Here is a 22326-nt window from a genome sequence, read left to right on the forward strand (position 1 = left end):
TGAATAGCATACATCCTATTCAGTTTGGGGATATTGTTCTCCATTCCATTTTCTATGTGCTATTTAATACAGACTTGATCTTGCACCCACTGAAGCCAGTGGAAAAGCTCCCATTGACTTCAATGGTGCAAGATCAGGAATCAAGATATGGGGTGGAAGACCAAGTCCTACTCACTAATTTGCCAAAGTTCTAATTTTCACAGGGCCTCCTAGGCTGCACTTGCAAATAGCTCTGATCTGCATAAGTACCCATTCTGGAATAATAAATGATATACACAAATGTATACATTAAAATCTGACACAATATATTTATCTTTGCATTACTGGTAAACTGCGAATCATTCATCAGAATTTAAGATTGCACAAGGAAAATCTGAACCATCAGTTATCTAAGGAAACACAGGAAGGAACCATAAACATCACAACAAAATGCAAGAACTGCTTTTTTTATCTGTCAGTCTAAAGTTTAACCTTCCAAAGAAAGCCAAAATTCTATGTTCTAATTTTCTATTATATTGAAGGTCAAACTCTATATGAAAAAAGAGATGCATTCTATAGCAGTAATCAAAGGTTCTGATAGCTTAATACAACCTAAATGAAGCTATATTCTCCTGCCTTCTACTATGTTCTATTTCAAGTCACATTTTTGCAAATGTGAGCCTCAGCAATAGCTGGAAACGATATGACTAGACCTACGGTATGATCAAAAAGATAAATCATCTCATCTCCCAGGATAATGACTTAACCTCATTAGCAAGTGGTCCAAATGATATTTCTATCAACTAATGGCTAATGTAGGCATTTGAAGCAATATTGGTTCTAATAGTGAAGTTCCTTTTTTTAGTTCATTACCATAATCCAAGAATCTATAATACAAAGATATTCTTAGTAAAGATATTCGACTAGCTTTCCAGATTTTGGAAACTGCACACTTAAAAAGGATTGAGTGATATTTGCTGTAGGCTTGTCTTTTATAGAACAGTATGAAAAATGGGTCGTCTTTCTTTGATAGCAAGGAATGAAATTATGCTACTCGGAGAGTTGACAGCCTATGGGCCCAGCTGAAATATAAGTGAATGCAACAAATGGTGGAGAGAGCAGCAAGTGAAAAATCATTATCAAGGCAACTAGCTTTTAATAGTAGGTGAAGTTACTGAAAAAGTGCTTCAAGATGAGAATTTCTAAAGGAATTACAAAGCTAGTGATTCAGTTTAGAAGAGACACAAGCTGGTTAGCCCACATATTGTGGTATATTGCGGTCCTAATTGGTTTATATCTGTTTGGAGAATATCATCTACAACATCTATTTGGGGAGTTTTATCCTCTTTTCCATAATCTACAATAAAACCCAACACTACATAACCAAGAAATTAAAAACAATATATGTAGATTGGCCATTAAATGCCCATATATGTTAGTCCCATACAAGCCCTGCAGCAGCAAGCAATCCACGTACACTGGTATTTAGTTGCGTAGTCCTGTAGACTTTCTCCCTCCAGAGGATTCTTCCCTTTTGTTTTAGAGCAGAAGACCTGACTTCTCTCTTCATCCTCTTCATCTAAATAGTTTACATCTTAACAGGTAAGACATTCATATAGATATGTATAAGACAGTACAGTTGAATGGAAGTATAACCATGTGTGTACTGAGAATGGGCACAGATTATGAAAACCACTACCAACCAAGGCAAAATGGTAGAGTTAAACACCAATAGCCCTGTCATCAGCCATACTATAGACACAATAATATTTACAATAAGGAGTGTTGGAAGAAACTGAACTTTATTTCCTTACTTTTAATATTTACTTATCACACCTGGCCTCAGTTATATAACATGATCATCACACTGAAATCATCAGCAATGTTCATGCAAGCAAGTGCTAGTCTCATGAAAAAAGGACTAGAGGATTTGGGACAGGATAGGATATCTCTGTGATGGCCGCTGCAATGTCTTGATTATGAAATTTAACAGCTTAGAATCAAAACTAGTTGTTAATTAATATCCTCTGCTTACCATGCAGCCAGAAATGGAGTTTAGTATTTGTGTTTCTCCTAAAACATTAGGGCTACATCTAGACAGTGGGCCTATTTTGGGATACTGGAAGTATCCCAAAATAGCAATTCCATATCTTTATATGCACCCATTATTTTGAAATATATTTGAACGGGCATGTTATTTCGGCATCCTTGTAACCCTCGTTCCACGAGGGTTAAGGGACTTGTCAGAATAGCGATTTATTTCAAAATTTGGTGCTGTATAGACAGTGCCAAATTTTGAAATAAGCTATTTTGAAATTACCTCAAAATAAGCTACGCAATTTGCGTAGCTTATTTCAAGGTAAGGGTGCTGTGTAGACACACCCTAAATACATTACTGAAACCAAAGCAGTGTCAAGAATTCAAGCTATGGACTTTCCTTTAGTGTGAACATCATCTGTTCTTTGTGATAACACCAAATCAGATGGGCCATGGAGATACTCTCTATATTATCCCATGGCAGAACAGATACATATCTTGATTTTTATAGGATTTATATTTGCTGGTGCCAAATAGTAGGTTTAGCTTTGCCAGTTATGATGGCTTATATATCTCTTGACAAAAATGAGCAAGAATGAACATAATACAACTTAGCATAGCTGTGTACATGATGCAAATGTGTGGAGTAATGCATAATATAGCATGCAATACACATAATATAAGCTGGCTAACAGGAATGAGTTTTTATACGTTTAAGGATGTTAGCTCCAAAAGAGTAGCTTATGCTGGTAAGAAAGCACAAAATACCATTCTTTCAATAAAAGGTCAGTACCTCCATCATACTTCCGCATTTCAACTTGCAATTTTTCCCTAGACAATTTAGAGGAAATGGAAAGGAAAATAACCAAATCATTGGGAAAATTGTTACAGATGCCATCTGTTTTTCACAGATGGGCCCGTTCTGTAGGTCTTGTACATGACAGCTTCTCTTCCTGTCATCATTCACAAAGGATTTCAAAGTAGATAAAGATACAGAAGCAATAACACTGAAGAGTTTACATTCTGCATAGCGCACAGGGATTTAGTCACAGTCCCCATCAACATTAATGGGTATCATATAGTTAAATCCCCAGATGCTTTGATAAAGATTTACCAATGAGAGAAAAAGGGACCCTATTAATTCAATAGTAAAAGGTCAAAACAAAATTTACTTTGAAACTGGAATGCCTTTGGAATGTTGCATACTAGAAAAGTTTTGCAGTAAAAGCTATCTAGGTACTTAAATAACTCTTCACTCACCCTTCATTATATTAATCTCTGAGTGCCAAACAATGAGGATGAAATCATTCCTACTACCCCATGAGGCCAGGATGTATTATCCCTAGTTTACAGATGGGGAACTGTAAGCAGCAAGTTACTCCAGTATCAACCAGGAAATCTGTGACAAGAGAAGAGAATTGAACCTAGATTGTCTAAATTCAGTTCATTACTTGAATTAAAACCATCCTTCCTCAGACACACACCCTGTACTTATAATATATATTGAAACAATTTCCACCCCCACACAAGACTTCACAGTTGTCACTGCACTGCCCACAACGGCCATTCAAATTTCCATGGTTTTACTTGGACAAACCTCAAACTCTTGCACTCAGTAACAAATCAACAACTTGAGTTAAATAAAAGTCTCCCTCCACTGTTTAGAAATATGATGCATAACTCTTTTCATCTGTAGACCTCAAAGCATGATACATTAGCCCCATTATGCAAATGGGGAAAGTGAGGCATAGATAAGCAATATCTCCAGGGTCAAGCAACACGCCACTTTCAGAGCCAGGATTAGAACTTGGATGTCGCAAATCCCAGGCTAGTTGGCTAGTGCTCTGTGAACTAGAATATAGATTCAGTTGACCTGTTCCATTTCTCCCCAGTGAAGAGCATCAGTGTGTTTTTCTAGTATATTGTAATGCCAATTATCTACAGATATTTTTTCCCTTTCGCCAAAAAAAAAAACTTGCTATATTTCATTTAACAAACATTTCAGTTAATCCTGCTTCCCAGAAGTGCTTCACCATATTTCAGAGTTAAATAATATGTCATTGGTGATATGCAGCCATCAGCTTTATTCTAGAAGTAAAAGTCAATTTATTCAAAATGAACAAGTATTAATAACATAACTTGCAGGGGGAGCAGCAAATGTAAAATTTAATAAAAGCACTCGTTTTACTACCAATGAGGCTTTTTCTATAACAAAAGCAAAACGTCAAAGATAGCATTTCATCATTCAGGAAGTGAGCCTATGTTTATAGCTAAAAATCATTCCTGAAGTCATTTGGTCTCGGTTTATCTAGACCAGGGCTGGCAAGATGCTGTCAGTGGACTGGATCTGGCCCACCTAGCACTTTCATCTGACCCGCAGCAGCTCCCGGCTTAGCTGATAATGAGTTGCCTGGCAGCCAAAGGCTTTGAATAGAAACAAGTGAAAGAGCTCCCAGCTCCCAGCCCCGCTGCTAATGCAGGGGGGAAGTAGCTACCATTTCTAAAAAGAACATTTACTTGCCCAAAGTATTTATTAAACTAAACTTGAAAGAAGTCAAAATCTTTTTGAATATTTAGAGTAGGGAAGAGTAATTTTTTTGGTTTTATTAATTGAAACCTTTGAAGTGCTTCTAATCCATAGACTAACATTGCCAGCTAATTTATTATTTATGGTTCGCTTCATCTTTTCATATACATGTTTTGGAAAATTAATGGCCTAATTTTCATGAAGGTAGAAGAAATTAGAGTAGCATCACAAACCAGGCACACCACACTGGAAGCAGGTGCTGTGAAAGGTTTAGCATACAAATCTGGTTGAGCAGATGAGGACAAAAATAAACTACTTTTATTTTAGTTCTGTGCCTGTCCCACATAGCTATTATAAATCAACACTTGATTATATAGCTATTGGGAGATATTGGGAGAGGGGTGGAAATTAGGAGGTCAAATATAGGATTACTTAATTTCTCAATATCAAATCCAGCACGCCAAGACTAAAGCCTATGCAATTCACTTGGATGCCAATTCAGACACAGATCCCTATTCAGCACTGCATTTGAGTGGGTAACAAAACTGAGAACCTACCTGAAGGATGCCCTGAACAGATATTGATTTAAGTACTTTCATAGACCCAGACTTAAGGTCAGAAGGGGCCATCATAACCATCTAATCTGACCTCCTGCACATTGTAGGCCCCAGGATCCTCATGCTCTGACTCCTGAAATAGATCTCTAACCTCTGGCTGAGTTATTCAAGTCCTCAACTTATTATTTAAATACATCAATTTACAGAGAATCCACCATTTACACTAATTTATACCAGCCATTGACCTGTGCCACACCCCCGTAGGGTCTCTGCCAATCTGACTTAGCAGGAAATTCCTTCCTGACCCCAAATACGGTGATCAGATAGACTCTGAGCATGTGGCCAAGACTCACCAACTGGACCCTGGAGACACAATTCTTGTAATACAAAGTCTTCCCCGTCTGGTATCCCATCACCGCCTAGCTTTCCAGCACTATGAAATCACCACCTGAGAGCTGCAACATTTTCTCAGTCACCTATAAAATTTGCTAAAAATATTTTTTCAACAGAAATATTATTTCAACAAAAAGGTGGTTTTGAAAGTGTAATATTTGGTGAAAATTTATCACTTTTTAAAGAACCATTACTGATTTTTTCATTTACTTAAAGCAATCTTTTTAGTAATTTGATAACATTAAAAACTTCAATAAAAATTTTATCAAAATGATTAAAATTCTTTAAAAAATAAAATGAACTGTGGTCCATGTAAAATAAATATTCCGAAACAAACTCAACTTCTAATCTGAGGAAACTTCTATTGGTTTTTATTTCTTAACCAGCATAATGTTGTAGATCATTTCCCTAACATATCTGATACTTGATTTCATAAAGTTACTTATGCATGACTAGAAAACATTTTAAATAATCTTGCATAGGTTTTTTAGCTATTTCACCCAAAAATTATTAAGATTTTGATCTATGCAATTTTGTACTGCTAATTTGTTTTGAGAGAGAAATTGATGAAGCACCACAAAACCATGGAAAATTTTGAAATCACATTTCACTCTGACAGAAGCTATTTAAAATCAGAAAAAAATCCTTTTAAAATAAGTAAATATAATCACAAAACTTGGAAAGTTTTAATATAGATTTTAATGTACACAAAATAATCCTCTAATATTAATTGTACACTTTTAATCGCTATCTTGCAAAAAGTCACGCTTCACCAAAAATTATTGCCTATTGTGTACCAGTGAAAGGAATATTAATGAAAAAATTAACACATTGGCTAGTGAACTACCCCATTGATGCAGGTGTACACTAGATCTTTTGCTGCTTTATCACAGTAAAAGAAGAATGACCAAATTCTTTTATATGGATATGAGTCTAGCACAACTTCACTGATGTCAGTAGTTATCCTACAGTAAATCCAGAGTAAATAAAAGCAAACTTTGGCTAGTTCACATAAGGTATGAAATGACACTCATTTATTTTTATACGTAAAGAGTGTGTTTAATATTGTGATTTCATTGACCAGATATCTTTATAACTGTACCACAGAGATCAAACATTCTTCTGAAGTAGAATATTTTAGCATACTACACCTTGAAATATGTATGCACTGTAATAGGTTATTTGAATTTTTTGGTGTCTAAAAAGCCAATTTGGGGATCTTAATGTGCTATACTTACAGTAGGAAGGGAATTCACTCAAATGAGGGTTTATTCCTCTGAATGGTTGAATGATTATCATTGATTCACTTTGACTTTGAGAAAGTCAGAAACAATAAGGTATCTAGATTCCCACTCACCTGGTCATTTTACCTTCTAGGGAACTAAAATGTTATATTGGTAGTGACAGCTGATATAGATGTAAACACCAGAAAAATCCCATACATCAACATATGGTCAAAGAAATGTATTTGGACACAATGTTAATTCTCATTGACTGAAAACAAAAAATTACCTTTTGTAATACAAACAAGACCATGGTAAAGGATAACATTTAGTACAAATCCCATTCACTGCTGTAGAGTCAGACCAGCCACAGATAATTTGGTTCATAAGAAAGATCATGAACTATGCAAAAGAGATTTCTTTATTGTGCACACCTTACTGCCAAAAAGTAAGAACTAATGAGGATTTCTTCTTGTGAAGACATAAAAAAGGAATATCAGTGAAAATAAAAATCCTGAAAGTTTGCACCAATTTGTGCTAAATAGTTGCAATCTTGCCTTGTGTAGTAACACCTTTCATCCTGCATGTCCCAAAGATTTACAAACAAGGCAACATACTCAGAGATAGCATCATCTATGGAATGAAACATGGCACTTATTTAACATGTCACTACATTGTACAACACTGCATCCAAACAATACAGGCTTTTCCATGTTAGAAACTTCAAAGAGAATATAGGGAGAAAGCATAAAATTACCTGATCTACAATTTGACCAGGACACCAATGTTGACACTTTTCCTCTTGAGAAAATAGTAAATCAAAAGTAATCTGGACTTCAGTTTTATTATCCTTAGTGTCTCTCCTAGCAGCATGCTGGGAGAGTTTTTTAATACTCAGTGGAAAGACCATGATGTAGTGAGTCACCAGCAGTACTTCCAGCAGCACCTATGTGTTCCTTTGAGCTCACTTATCCAAGTTTATTGACCCATCCTAATCCTTTTTGCCTTGTGAGATTTGATAGAATAGAAGCAAAAGCTGGTATTGCTGAAGGCCACAACACTCCTTTACTATGAACCTGAAATGATCACAGTATGATAAAATACAAACTCACCATGAACCACAAGTGAGGAAAAGCACTGTGATCTTTCCCTGAATATACTCAATACCCTTTAGTTTGCTGACGGCCATGCATACCAAAGCCATGCATACCAAGAATACCATAAAAGATGCAGCAATCACATTAAGAAAGCAAAAGATATTTCACAAAGTGCCAAGGCACCTCACAACATTCCTGTTAAAAAATTAGCTGAAAACAAAAGTGAAATCCAAAAGTACATTAAACCAATCAAGTAAAAGGATAGAGGAAACAAAGGAAAAAGGACAAGCAGCATACACTGTTAGTACATAACCAATCAACACAAACTACTCTGCATGGCTGAGGTTTTTCAAAAGGCAAAGCCTTAAATTTTGGGACTCATTCCCATGTATACTAAAGCTTATTTTATATTAGTCTGGCACTCTCATTTTAAAGTCACTTTGTGGTCCTTAGAGTGTAAATGATATTGCTTAGAAACAAAGGGTTTGATTCTCAAGTCATAACTCAAAGTCTTGGAGTAAAAAACAAAAAAAATTGTTTGAGCTTTGGTGACCCTTGATTTTAAGATGTCACGTATAGTACATTGCCTAATGATTCTGCAACAGTCTCATGAAATGGAAATATACAAATGATGGGCTGCCTCTGCAGGAATATTTTGGATGCATATATACAAATATGGCTATATTCTATTCATCTCAACAAATATTAAAGTGAGGAATTAATACAAAACACACACTTCTGTGGTTGGTAACAGACAGCTGAGAAAAGACTTTCAAAACTGGTTCAAAAGTGTCAGTGATGGAGTCAGCTACTCAGAGCAAATATGGCATACAAATTTCCTTTGAGGTAAACGACTCTTGCAATGTTAGGTCAGGAGCATCTGAGGAGCAGGAGCAGAAGCAGCTGCTTGAATTCTGAAAAAAATGTTGGTTTTATAATATAAAATATATTTTGGTGCTGCAGTTCTGCGAGGCTCGTGATTTGCTTGCATTGCAGTAGACCAGTATTTAGTTTGTGCCAAGGCTTTCTACGGCTGAGCCCTGGCACCTGTAGGCTTGGCAGTACATAGCCCCAGGACCTCTAGGTTTGTTGAATCAGTTATGAATGTAAAGTAATTGCTGGAGTTCCAGCACCTCTTTCACTACAAATTAAGCAGTGGTCCTGACAAAGCATTATGTGTTTTTTCCTGCTGCACATGTGAGCAAGAAACGCATTTTCTAGGTCTCCTGGAAACCAAAATGAAGATTCACCCAAAGTGGAAATGTATATGACCTTGCTGTGTTCTTCAAGAGACAGGAGCCAGGATCTGAGCATCTAGTTTAACTCAGTTAAATACAATGATTCCATTAGTTGTTTAATAGTACAAGTACTGCATGATTTTTCAAAGGTGCTGAGCACCTCTTGTTTCCATTGACTCCAGTGAGATTTGTGGTTGCTCAGCAACTCTGAAAACACACATATGGACAAGAACTTTCAAATCTAGTAATCTACTGTGTGTGAGAGCGTGTAGGTGGGTGAGTTTTATTGCTCAGAGCACTCTAATTGTTTTAAATTAAATTACTGCATTCATAAGAACTTAACAGTACTTCATATGCTCAAACCACTGTACAGATGCTAAGGAATGAAATAGGTAAATTAGATGTATAACTAAACCCCTTTTACAGAGAAGGAAGCCAAGACAAAAAGGCAAAATAATGTGTTCCATGCCACTCTGTAAGTCAGCGATATATCCAGGATAGGAATGGAGAACACCTCTTGATTCCTAGTATTATGCTCATTCCTCCAGACCACACTGACTCTATGATACTACATAGCAAAACCTATGGAAAATTACTGAAAATCAGAGTTTGTGTGGCACAGCCAAGAGCCACCCAGTTATCTTATATTTTTCGCACTATCCCTCTTCCCCCTTTTCAGAAGGAACAGGGCAAGGAATTAAAAAGACAAATAAAATAGAAGGTCTCTTTAAAAATCATTTTCAGAGGAAGCCCACTTTTGAATCTTGTGTTTTATTCTAAATTCACATTCTAATCACTGGTGTCCATTCCATTTCAAATGCATGTGGGTGGCTTCTAATGACAAATCAAAGGTGCCATGAGCTTGGCCCACATAAAAGACGCATTGCATTCTATCTGGGTGATTTCCAGGAGTTTGGGTGAATAAGAAGCAACACAATGAATCATTTTTATGAACTATTCCATGTCCTGTCTTTCAAAGAAAATGAGCTAAATAATTTCTTCATTCTGATAATGTAGCATATCAAAGAAAAATCTTTACCATAGAAGAATGAGAAGATTTTCCTCCAAAAGCCACAGAACCTAATCTTCAAAAATGGCATCTCCAAGCACAAGGAATTTCAGATTTATTTTAAGAGTCATGAACACAATTTCTTGTGGAGAAATAAATATAATCAGGCAGAGATGTACTATGTGGAAGACATACTGCAACAGCACTGCATGATATCCTCACTCCAAGGGATATTAATTGTCTGAGATGGAGACTTTATTCAAGATGCACAAGAAAGAAAACATTTATTTTCATGATTATTAAATTAAGGCTAATTATGAATCATTAACAATCAGTGTGCAAGAAAATTGGGTTTTGCCAGACTAATAATACAAGCACCAAAAAAGTAAAAAAGAAAAAGAGAAAGAATCCAGACTTCAATTAACTAAAGGCAGAATTGAAGTAGAATACATCACTGTATGAGCCACCAAGAGAACCTGCTTCAATAAAGAAATTAAACTCCCTCTGGCTGCACACCCCTACTTGTCACTTGCCAGTCCACACTGGAACCCACATAGAGTTTCATCAAACAATTACAACCCATATGCAAAAGAGATCACATCCTGAAAGTAATCATTCCTGACCCTCACTTCTGGCCTTCAAACAGCCCTTCCCCAATCTCATCAGAAACAAGTTACCTACACTCTAGGGTTCACCAACTCTGGGTAGCACTAAACCCTGCCAAAATAACAGATGCAAAACCTGCAGATATATCTCCAGTGCCACAATAATCAACACCCTGCCACAACACACCCTTCAAAATCCAGGTGTAAATGTGAGGTGTACCTCATTCAGTGCACTAGATGTCCCAATAACAATAAAGTGGGTGAAAAAAAAGACTATCATTACACTCTCAAGTGAACTCACACAAGAAAATAATAAAAGCCACTTTTCACAATCACTCTGACCTAGGAGTCTCATCGTCAGTGGAAATCTGTGTAACATTGAGAAAAGACAACCCTGGAAGCTTAAATTCATAATTTTGCTAGGCATTAAAATCATGGTTTTAAAGATACTTGATTCATGGCTTATTACAAGAATCTGTAACCTACTAACTCCCCTTTTTGTCCTATGACTACAGGGATGTTAACAGGTCCTTGATAATGTGCGTGAACTACTTCTGCTAAACGGTCTGCTCCACTTTGCACCCAGAGTGTCACAGCTAAATACATTTTTCAGACCTGAAGAAAAGCTCTGTACCTAAAAAAACTTGTCTCTCTCACCAGCAAACGCTGGTTCAATAAAAGGTATTACCTCACTCTCCTTGTGCTGCTACACTGGGTTAGATCACTTCATTAAAACATTTACCTGAATATGACAGATTGGAAGTCTCACATTTTCTCTGCTTCTTTACATTCAGGCTATGTCTAGACTGCAAGCCTCTTTCGAAAGAGGCTCTTTCGAAAGATACTTTCGAAAGAGCCTCTTTCGAAAGAGAGCGTCTAGACTGCACGTTGAACTTTCGAAAAAGCGGCTTGCTTTTTCGAAAGAAAGCATCCAGTGAGTCTGGATGCTCTCTTTCGAAGAAGCCCTATTTACATTGAAGAACGCCTTCTTTCGAAAGAGGAACTTTCGAAAGAAGGCGTTCTTCCTCGTGAAATGAGGTTTACCGCCATCGAAAGAAAAGCCGCATTCTTTCGATTTAATTTCGAAAGAACGTGGCTTGAGTCTGGACGCAGGGGAAGTTTTTTCGGAAAAAGGCTACTTTTCCCGAAAAACCCCTGAGTCTGGACACAGCCTCAGAAAGCAACCCTGTGTCAATGCTGAATTGAAAGGAAGAAGAGACCATTCATGCTTCTTTCCAGATTTGCTTATAGTTTTTAAAAAAGAATTAAGACCAAAAGGAACATTTTCCCTTACTTCTTTAAATTCCTCTCCAGCTAGCACAATTCAAGGCACTATCGTAAATCAGAGTCCACAGAGAGAGATACCTTTCTGAGGAAGATACATCAGTCAAACCATTACAACTAAATTTAGAAATCCACAGTAGCATTTTGTGTTAGAGCCTTCCTCATAAGGAACACCAAGCCTGAAATTCCAGAATGCTAACAAAAAAAGTCTCAAAAATAAAACTAATTCCCACCATTATAGCAAGTTCCCAAAGTGTTATACACAAAGAACTAAGTCTAAGAACTATTTCTGGAACAACTTAGTGAATGTGTAGGGGTTGACACTGAAATTTTGAGATGTTAGCTATATTTTGAATTAAATAGAATCACTGTGATATAAACAAGACAAAAAAGAGTAGTTAGCTCTTGGTTTCCAGTTTTAGTTTTTTAGGATTATTTTTTATTCTTTCGTGTTTGCACAAACAAATTTGTAGTGGTATATTATATAGAAACTGAATTTAAAAGCTTTATTTTAATATATCTATATAAACATTTGTGGTTTGGAATTCCCTTTGTTTTTGTCAACCTGATTAAATGTCAAACCAGGCTCCACCTGCTTTCCATGAAAAGCTCTGTACACTATGAAGAGTTCTATTGGTTAACGCTGTCTTTGCCAGGTGTTAGAGAGGTTTGCTTGGAGCCACAGGCCCTGCTGGAGCCCTAAATAACTAACAACATGGGCTAAAGGCTGAGAACCAGAGTATGGCTGGCCTTGGCAGGATAGACACCACGTACTGGCTAACAAAAAAAAAGTACATTCCTGATCAGAGAGAATGCCTTAAGAACAACCAGAGTTCTCAGGTAACTATGTAAACAAATTCCAAGAGACTGTACAGGAATATATTGACCCATCATAAGATAAGGATGGGATGGAGGATAATGGATGAGGATTTTTGTTCAAACTAATAGGTGCAAGGTATAAGGGTGGCAACTAACATAATCTGGAGCAGTGTTTCTGAAAGTGCTCCACGAAACCACTTTGAGAAACATATTAACTCAGTGTTTCCCAATTTTATTTGTCCACAGAACCCTTTTCAGCTTGAAAAGAATTTCAAGGAACCCCTAGGATTGCCAGGGTAAAATTTGTCAAGCAAAACAAAAAAAGACCCGTCATGCCAGGATTGCCAGGGTAATTTTTTCAAGCAAAAAGAAAGGCCTGCCAAGTTCCTGCAACAAAAAGGCTCCGCCTCTTTAAGAGGGGAGAGGGCAGTGCCGAGTGGCCTGGCCCATGCCACTTCCAATGGCTCCCCTTGGCTGCAAAGGATGAAATGGAGCCAATGGGAGCCGCGAGGCTCTGTGGCTGCGGTGCCAGTAAATAAACAAACCAGGGCGGCCATTTAATGTGTTTCTCAAATTGGTTTCGTGGATCACTTTCAGAAACACTGATCTAGAGAACAATATGTAACTTGTTTGTATCACCATATAAAAGATGAAGTCATAGGAGGGGGAACAGGTAATCAGGTGAGGGGACAGGATCCCAGTGACAAGATAAAGATTTAGTCAGGTCACGGGGATACATATGCTAGTGTCCCTGTGACTGGCTGGACAGAGCACAAGTACCATGCTTTGCTGACATGCCTTTGCCACCCATCCAAACCTTGCCACATTCTCCTTCCTATTGCCATTATAAGTATAGTTTTTTCCTGTTCAACCCTAGTTCTTCCTGCTCTTTCATTCTGGTTGTCATTTTCAACCTCAGTGCAAAACCTCTTTTCCTCCTTCTCCTCAATATTCTCAGCTATATCCTGCAATGTACTCCTACTGAAGACACTCAACATCCCCTGATAGTACCTTGCAAGACCAGCCTTCCATACTCAACATTCTCTTCTCTTTCAGCAGTAGCAGTTGATTGGTCAGGTCTGATTGCTTAGTGTGGGGCAGTGGATTATAGTGCTATTGCAGAGCCTTAAGACCAGCAGTCTATTCCCAGCTTTGCCTCTGACCTACTTTGTGACTTTGCCTCCCCTCAGTTGGAGATAATATCCCCATTTTACAGAGGAGAGGTAATGGTATGTGCCTCTTTGATAATGTGTTGTGAGAGACAAGTGAAAAGTGCTAGATAGTACCATTACACATTGGGTTGAAGGATAACAATACACCAAATACCAAAAAAAACCAAACCCAGATATACTGAAATGTAATAAGTATACTTTACTGATTATTTTTTAATATGCTCTGCAGATTTTGTTTGTTTGTTTAAAGTTTGGGTTTGCAAGGTAGAGTCTGGGAACACCCTTTTAAAGAAAATAATGTTCTTCATGCTCTGATTTGGTGGGAGATGGGGTTGTGTTCTCCTTAATCTGTTATTAAACACATTTTTAATTCATTTGAAATTGTTAAACTGGAAAAATACATTTTACAGGTGGTATTGATTTGTGAACTTTGAATTTGCAGTCTTATGGCCATCTTCTTCTGCTTAGCTTGAAATCCCTCAATTTTCATATCATATAAGAACATAAGAACAGCCATACTGGGTCAGACCAAAGGTCCATCCAGCCCAGTATCCTGTCTGCTGACAGTGGCCAATGCCAGGTGTCCCAGAGGGAGTGAACCGAACAGGTAATGATCAAGCAATCTCTCTCCTGCCATCCATCTCCACCCTCGACAAACAGAGGCTAGAGACACCATTCTTTACTCATACTGGCTAATAGCCATTTATGGACTTAAACTCCATGAATTTATCTAGTTCTCTTTTAAACCCTGTTATAGTCCTAGCCTTCACAACCTCCTCAGGCAAGGAGTTCCACAGATTGACTATGAGCTGTGTGAAGAACTTCCTTTTATTTGTTTTAAACCCGCTGCCCATTAGTTTAATTTGGTGGCCCCTAGTTCTTATATTATGGGAACAAGTAAATAACTTATCCTTATTCACCTTCTCCACATCACTCATGATTTTATATACCTCTATCATATCCCCCTTAGTCTCCTCTATTCCAAGCTGAAAAGTACCAGTCTCTTTAATCTCTCCTCATATGGGACCCGTTCCAAACCCCTAATCATTTTAGTTGCCCTTCTCTGAACCTTTTCTAATGCCAGTATATCTTTTTTGAGATGTGGAGACCACATCTGTATGCAGTATTCAAGATGTGGGCATACCATGGATTTATATATGACATATATTGATCAGCAGCAATTCAAAAACCATGTTGTAAATTTAAAATCATAATAAAAAAGTGACTATACTGCAAGTCACTATCAATAGAATGGTTGTTTCCATAGTAACTAATGTAGAGTGCTTCAAAAGGAAAAGAGCAGAAAGACTAAAAGTGACAATGCACAATCCACACAGGCGTATACAGTATAAACTGTACACGTGGTATAAGAAAGAAGCAACATGGTTGTATGGCATGCTGTAACATTTTTCTACTTGTTTCAGTCATTGGTAAGTGAAGCTATCATTTCAAGCTTATACCACTCCAAAGAGTAAAATGCCTATCACCACTTTATCAGCTGGTGTTTTTCCTTCACCCCACTCAGTAAGTATTATCAGCTAACAGAACAACCACACTTACTTTTTGGGCCAAAAGTACATGCAGAATCTTTTGCTATGGGTGTCATGGGATCCACTCACCACTGGAGCACTGCCTCCTGGTTCATCTGGGGGATTAGGTAGTTTAAAGTCTGGCACACTGTTCTGTCAGTTTTTTGCCCTGTAGGCTATCTCTGTCTTCGTGATTCAGCCCTCCAAATAGGTCACTTTAGTCCTCCCTTTCTGGGCTATCAAAGTCCCTCCATACAAAATATGGTAATCTTCCCTTTACTACACTGACCAATAAGCTGCCCTCAACCCTTCTGCCTCAGGCCCCGACTTTTCCTGCTGCTGCTCCACTCCACTGGGTGTTCAACTTAGACTCATTTAAAACAGAACTTGAGAGTGATCCGTTAGAATCCCATGGCTTTTTTTCAAGGAAGTACAACATGAGTAGTGGGGAAACTACTAATTTTAGAACCAACAATAAACTCTCTCCTCTCCATGTCACAGACTGAAGACAGACAATAACCTCTCAAATTCTGATAAACTCATGAGATACAAAAAAGCCAATATTAGCAGTTCTCTCCACAATCCAAATTCTAGCCACAATTAAAAGTGTGGTTGAGATAGAAGATTTCTATGTGAACAAATTTTGATGTTCAAAACATTAATGGTTGCAGTACTCTTACATCTTCTAATTCAGCTTTTAATTGCTGACTGAAATAGGCTCAATAGAAAAGAAAATAGACGTTATACTTTCAAAATGTTCATACTGCCTGAAGCTAATACCAGGAAAATTTAGGACTCTTCCAAAGGTATGTTGGCACCACCTATGTGTCATAATTCATTATAAAATAATGAAGCAGGCTTCTAAAAAAATAATGCAGCTGACATTCTATTAAAAGAAAAAAAGTACTCCCGGAGGCTCAATAATCCTAGTAGGCAAGAGTTTTCAGAGGTGGCATGATGCTGATATAAGGAACTATTTACACGTGTTAGTGCCTTTTACAATGAAGATTTAAATTAGTCATTTATGAACTGAAAATTGAACTAAATATTTTCAGTGGGTTTCTATGAAAACCATCTAAATATGGACTATGCCTTCTGGCTATGTCTAGACTGGCATGATTTTCCACAAATGCTTTTAACTGAAAAGTTTTTCCATTAAAAGCATTTGCGGAAAAGAGCGTCTAGATTGGCACGGATGCTCTTCCGCAAAAGCACTTTTTGCGGAAAAGCATCTGTGCCAATCTAGATGCAGTTTTGTGCAAGAAAGCCCCGATCGCCATTTTCGCCATCAGGGCTTTTTTGTGCAAAACAGTTTTTAGCTGTCTACACTGGCCCTCTTGCACAAAAACATTTCCGGAAAAGGGCTTTTGCCCGAACGGGAACGTCAAAGCATTTGCGCAAGAAGCACTGATTTCGGACAGTAGAACGTCAGTGCTTTTGCGCAAAATCAAGCAGCCAGTGTAGACAGCTGGCAAGTTTTTGCACAAAAGCACCTGCTTTTGCGGAAAAACTTGCCAGTTTAGACGCAGCCCTGGGGCTCGTCTACACTGGCCCCTTTTCCGGAAGGGGCATGTTAATTTCAGCTATCATAATAGGGAAATCCGCGGGGGATTTAAATATCCCCCGCGGCATTTAAATAAAAATGTCCGCCGGTTTTTTCCGGCTTTTAGAAAAGCCGGAAAAGAGCGTCTACACTGGCCCCGATCCTCTGGAAAAAGCGCTCTTTTCCGGAGGATCGGGGCCAGTGTAGATGCTCTTTTCCGGCTTTTCTAAAAGCCGGAAAAAAGCGGCGGACATTTTTATTTAAATGCCGCGGGGGATATTTAAATCCCCCGCGGATTTCCCTATTACGATAGCTGAAATTAACATGCCCCTTCCGGAAAAGGGGCCAGTGTAGACGTAGCCCAGGTGTATATGATCATGGGATACTGGAAGAATGGCCCAAAATCTATGTTGTATCATTTTATACCAATATGTTTTCTCCATCTTATTTTTCTGGACAAACCAATCTTCCTTCTTCACTTTGTTAGTGTCCGGTTAGTTACCAAGTTAACTATGAGTGAGAGATGAGCTTATTTACTGTAATCTTTGTGCTTTTATCAGGGTTTGGCATCTCTGATGAAATTAACACTGTATCCATAAACCCTCTGACCTATGAAAAACGTAGACCCCAACCTTGGAATTTAGACACTTGCTCACTCTCTCTGATGGAACAATGTCAAAACTGAATCTAAACACACCTGAACCTCATAAAAAAAGCAGATTCAGGTCAAAACACTGTGACTCAGGACCATCTCAATTCCTCAAGTTTTCTGTATAACAGTAAGCTCTTCCTTTCATGGCTGGACTAGGCCAGAATTTAGGGAGACTTAGGCTGTGACTCTAGGCAGTCCAGACTGTATTTAATTAGATTTGAACTAGAAAGGCATTGAGAACTGCTAGGTTAAATTTGTGCTCAGCCTGCTCCATAAAGAATTTGCTTTGTATTCACTAAAGTCAAGGCCTGTCTCTTATCTATCACAAGAGGTATTACATGTTCCCTGTACTTCTCATGGATACAAATATCAGATTGCCATCCCACACAATCATGCTGCATAAATATCATATTAGGACAAACTGTCTAATCCAACTACATTTAACCCATGGCATTCAAAATATCAGAAGAATTTAAATTTAACTATTCAGTCATCCACAAGACAACCACACCAAATGTATGTAACATTTTCTAGTAACTTCTAATGCATGTTCTGTCTAATTTTTTTAAAAGTACTTCATGAATGTGGAAGGTCTGTGCTCTATTCACTCAGTAAAGTTCATTCATCCTTAATGCAATGGCAAAATGCAATGAAACTTACTAATTACCAGTCACATCTTAGAAAATGCAGGCCATCATGTTCTGAAATTTATCACAAGTTCCTATAACACAGCAGTCACTGTTAAACAACCCTACTTAAAGCTTCAAGTGCAACCAGTACTATCTGATGTCAAATGGTTTATGCTTTAACAATCTTTCATCACACTCTAAACACAGGAATTATTGTATATTTGTGGACAACAGTACCACATTTGCATCCTGTCATATGCACCTATGTACTTTTAAAATACATAAGTCACCAAGTCTTGTTTTATTGTCTGTTTCCTAGAGCGTTGCTTGAAAGTTTTCACCTAGGACTGTGACACCTGGTCAGTACAATCTATAGTATGTTAGATCAAGAAGACTAGTTAAAGGAATCAAAAACAGTCACAGGTTTTAAAGCCAGAAGGGAACGTTCTCCACGTACAGTAATGGCCAGATGAGGTTCTGTGACCTACACTAGATCCATAACCTCCGCCTAAGTTACCGAGCCAACCATTTACACTAGTTTAAACTTGCATGTGACCTGGACCGCACACGGCAGAGAAAAATAAAACTTCCCCGGGGTTTCTACCAATCTGACCTAGAAGAAATTCCTTTCCAGTCACATAATAACATGACAGATTATATTACATGATATCAAAATATATTAAAAGTGTCCTACTATGTAAAACACGTCTTAAAATATGATAGAAAATCTAGGTAAATAAATATTATAGTTCAACTTTTCCCCATATATGTTTTATATATCTAGAAGTTACACATGAGCAATAAGAAAAGAAAAGAATCCGTTTACTGGGCTAAAAAAAGTGTATCTGAGTACAGCAGCTTTAGAACAACTATGATACACAACTATTTTTATTAACTCCTATGCAATAATTATTGCAGTCATTATAGAGCTGGAATGTTACAATGAAACTTACTGTTAATTATATATAAAATATAATGAAATGTATTTTAAGAGAACTGAATCAAAATTCAGTAAGTGCAATAAATTTTCAGGAAACATAATATTATGACAATCACTATGTCGATGTTTATTTACTATATAAATATACATAAGCACACATTTTTGTACACAGTTGTGAAGTTAAGGGAAATGTGGTCCAGTTACATTGGCCAATTTATATACATACACATGTACAAAGTTTTCCAGACTTGTGTGCATCACAATCCTAAAATTATATTGTGTCACCTCAATAAAATAACCTGATTTTCTGAGGTGTTCGGCATCCCAAAAAACACTGAAGTGAGCAGCATCTTTGAAAATCAGACATACACTGCTCATTAACTTGTGACTAACAAAATATTTCTAATCTCGAGAAATAACGGTATATTACCAAATTTCTGATGACAACAATTACTCTCACTATTGAAGAAATACTGACATTATTCTGAGAACATTTTTATTGCAGTTAATGCAGGAAGTGAGGGGAGAAATCAATTCTTAAGAAAAAAATTAAGGGCTGATTTTCCCATTTTAAACAACCACAAACTAATTACAGTTCCCTAAATTTCTGCAGTAACAGGGAGTTAAAACGTTCTGCATCTGAATTTGTGTGAAAGTCTTTCTTTTACCGCTATCATAATTTAAGAGTTGTTTTATAATCATTTAATTATATTTAAAGAAGTCCAGCTCCCAAGTAAAGACAGCTCTGTCCCCTTAGTTTCCACTAACCCATCTCAAATTCCCCAAGCAACTGCCCTAATTGAAGTAGAGTAGCCAAATAAATCCCATTATTGAGTTCAATGTCTGGAAGTTTGTTTATTGATGTTGTTACTAAAACATTTATCATGTTGGGAAATTTATTTGCTGAGAGAATCCTTGGAATGTCATTTTAAAAAGTACTATGGATTGGAAAACATAAAATATCCACACAATTATTTTCCTTATACCACACATGTAATTAACACTTTAAATGCTTTGGAAATAACTAGCTAATTAATCATAAAATGTAAAATATAAAATATGTCATATTTTACTCATTTTACAATAAGCTGATTATAGTAGGGTATAGTCTAACTCAAAGGGAAAATGTTTTATCAGCTCATATCAATTGGAAATAGCAGGTGAAATAAATTAATTATTGCAGCTCTCTCATGTGACATATAAAAGGAACAAAACATGAATGAATGTTTAAAGCATGCCTTGTAGACCAAACGTTCTTGAACACTTTGTGAAGTTGACATATGTATCTGTGTTTTAAAATTTACAACAGGAGGTGAGGTCATTTCTTAAAATAAATGACAACAGATAAGCTCACAATTCACACACTCATAGTGTTGCCATTTAAGTATACAACATATATACTAACGATTCCAATGATACAGTGAAGGACTGAGATCAAACGATCCTGCTCTGAAATCATTTTGTTGCACTCCTACAACTGGAACATCATAGCCCCAACTTGTATCAAGATAAGTGGAGGCAAAATGTTTAAATAGCTATATTTTTGGGGGGAGAGGGTGAAAGTTTCTTAAACTCATTTGCCCCAGCTGTTTCAGAGAAATTAAAAAGCCTCCTACCTTTCTGTACACCAGCATGTTTGGGGATTCATCAGCCACCCCGTTGCTGCTTTGCCCATAATTATTTCCTTGCGCCATGTCCCAATGCAATGATCCGCTGACAAGGACTGCGCTGAGCAATTTGCCACTGCGAAAGGTAAGAGCGGTCTCAGTAAGACACAGCGCAGCCCCCCCCCCCCCCCGCCACACACACATACACACGCACACACTCCCGCACTGATGATTAATGGAGTTGGCTTTCCCACGTTCCCATCATCAGTTTCTCCGCCAGATATTTACACTGGGGCAAAGCGGCTAATTCACCATTTACTGTCATCCCCCCACCCCCCTTGCCTGTAAATAATGAAGGCGGGCAATGTACTAACCCAGGCTGGACTTCAATGAATTGTCACTTGAAGCAGCACCGGTGACACCCGGCCGCGCACCCGACGGGAGAGGCATCTCCTCCCACACACCCCGTCTCTCGCCCCCCACGAACCCCTAGGCAGGGGAGCATCTTCGGGCTGGCTCCGCGCTCCAGGGGCCGCCCCTTCGCTCACCCACCTGCCCAGAGAGCCGCGCCAGCCTTTTCGGAGGGCGAGCTCTCCGGCCCCGCACGGGCACTGGTGTGTGTGGGGGGGAGGAATTCACCGCAGCCCCGGCCAGCTGCGCTCTGTTCCTGGCCCGGCGTCTCCGCACCGGCTGGTGCCGCCTGGCGCCCGCGCCTGGCCTTTCAGCACCGCGGACAGCAGCCCCGGCAGCCGCCCCGAGGGAGGGCGAGCTCCCCGCCCTGCCTATTTACCTCCCCGGGCCAAGGTCACGGGCTGCGCGCTCCTCTCCGCCGCCTCCTCCCGGCTCGGTCCGTGTCAGCCGGCAGCGGAGGGAGGGATGCGAGGAGCGGGCATCACACACACCCAATGCGCACGGCCGGGCGGCTGCTGCTGCTGCGACTCCCTGCCTGCCCCCCTCCCCCCCCTCCAGCCTCGCACGAGCGGCCGCCGCGGCTCCCCTCCCTGGAACGGAGCTGCCTCGTCACGTGAGGAAAGGGAACGTCAAAGGTGCCGCTGCTGCTGCTGCTGCTGCTGCTGCAGCGCCAGGCAGCTCGCAAACCCGCCCGCTCTCTGGCGGCCGCCGCTGCGCTCGGCTCCCCCAGGAAGCCGCCAAGGAGCTGCAGCAGCCTGCAGGTTTGGCAGCCAGTTGTCAACGAGATTAGGGAAGGCGGGAGGGCAGGCTCAGAATAGAATCTGGGCTAATGGGATGGATGATTGAGGGGGCTAGTGTGTGTGGGGGGGGGGGTCTCAGTCTCTCTTTTCCTCCAGCAGACGGCACTGATTGCTCCCCTCCTGCACCCAGTCGCCTCTGTTTTTCAGCGGGGAGGGGGGGAGGCCCACTGTTTTAAAGCTTGGATCCTATATGGGCAATTACATAGGGAATTACATATTGTTTGTAGTAATAACAACAAGAAGCCCTGTTGCACCTTATAGACTAAGAGATTCAC

At 38.9% G+C, this 22326-nt stretch overlaps 1 protein-coding gene across 3 annotated transcripts in view; it reads right to left on the reverse strand.

Moving 5' to 3' along the window:
* Positions 1 to 21822, reverse strand: part of RGS7 (regulator of G protein signaling 7) — a 375675-nt gene extending 353853 nt beyond the window's left edge. The window contains exons 1-2 of one of the 3 annotated variants that reach the window (XM_075924826.2): positions 21631 to 21821; positions 20850 to 20976 (exon numbers count right to left, since the gene is read on the reverse strand). In XM_075924826.2, coding sequence (XP_075780941.2) covers positions 20850 to 20927 — 78 coding nt within the window. In that variant the 5' untranslated portion in view covers positions 20928 to 20976; positions 21631 to 21821. Of the gene's footprint in view, positions 1 to 20849; positions 20977 to 21630 lie in introns of all 3 variants that reach the window. The other 2 variants (XM_075924832.2, XM_089777370.1) reach the window with 2 other exon arrangements.
* Between the last annotated feature and the right edge of the window lie 504 nt (positions 21823 to 22326).

Source organism: Pelodiscus sinensis, chromosome 3, assembly GCF_052426305.1.
Source record: "Pelodiscus sinensis isolate ZL-2025 chromosome 3, ASM5242630v1, whole genome shotgun sequence".
In the NCBI taxonomy this organism is placed as follows: Eukaryota; Metazoa; Chordata; order Testudines; family Trionychidae; genus Pelodiscus; species Pelodiscus sinensis.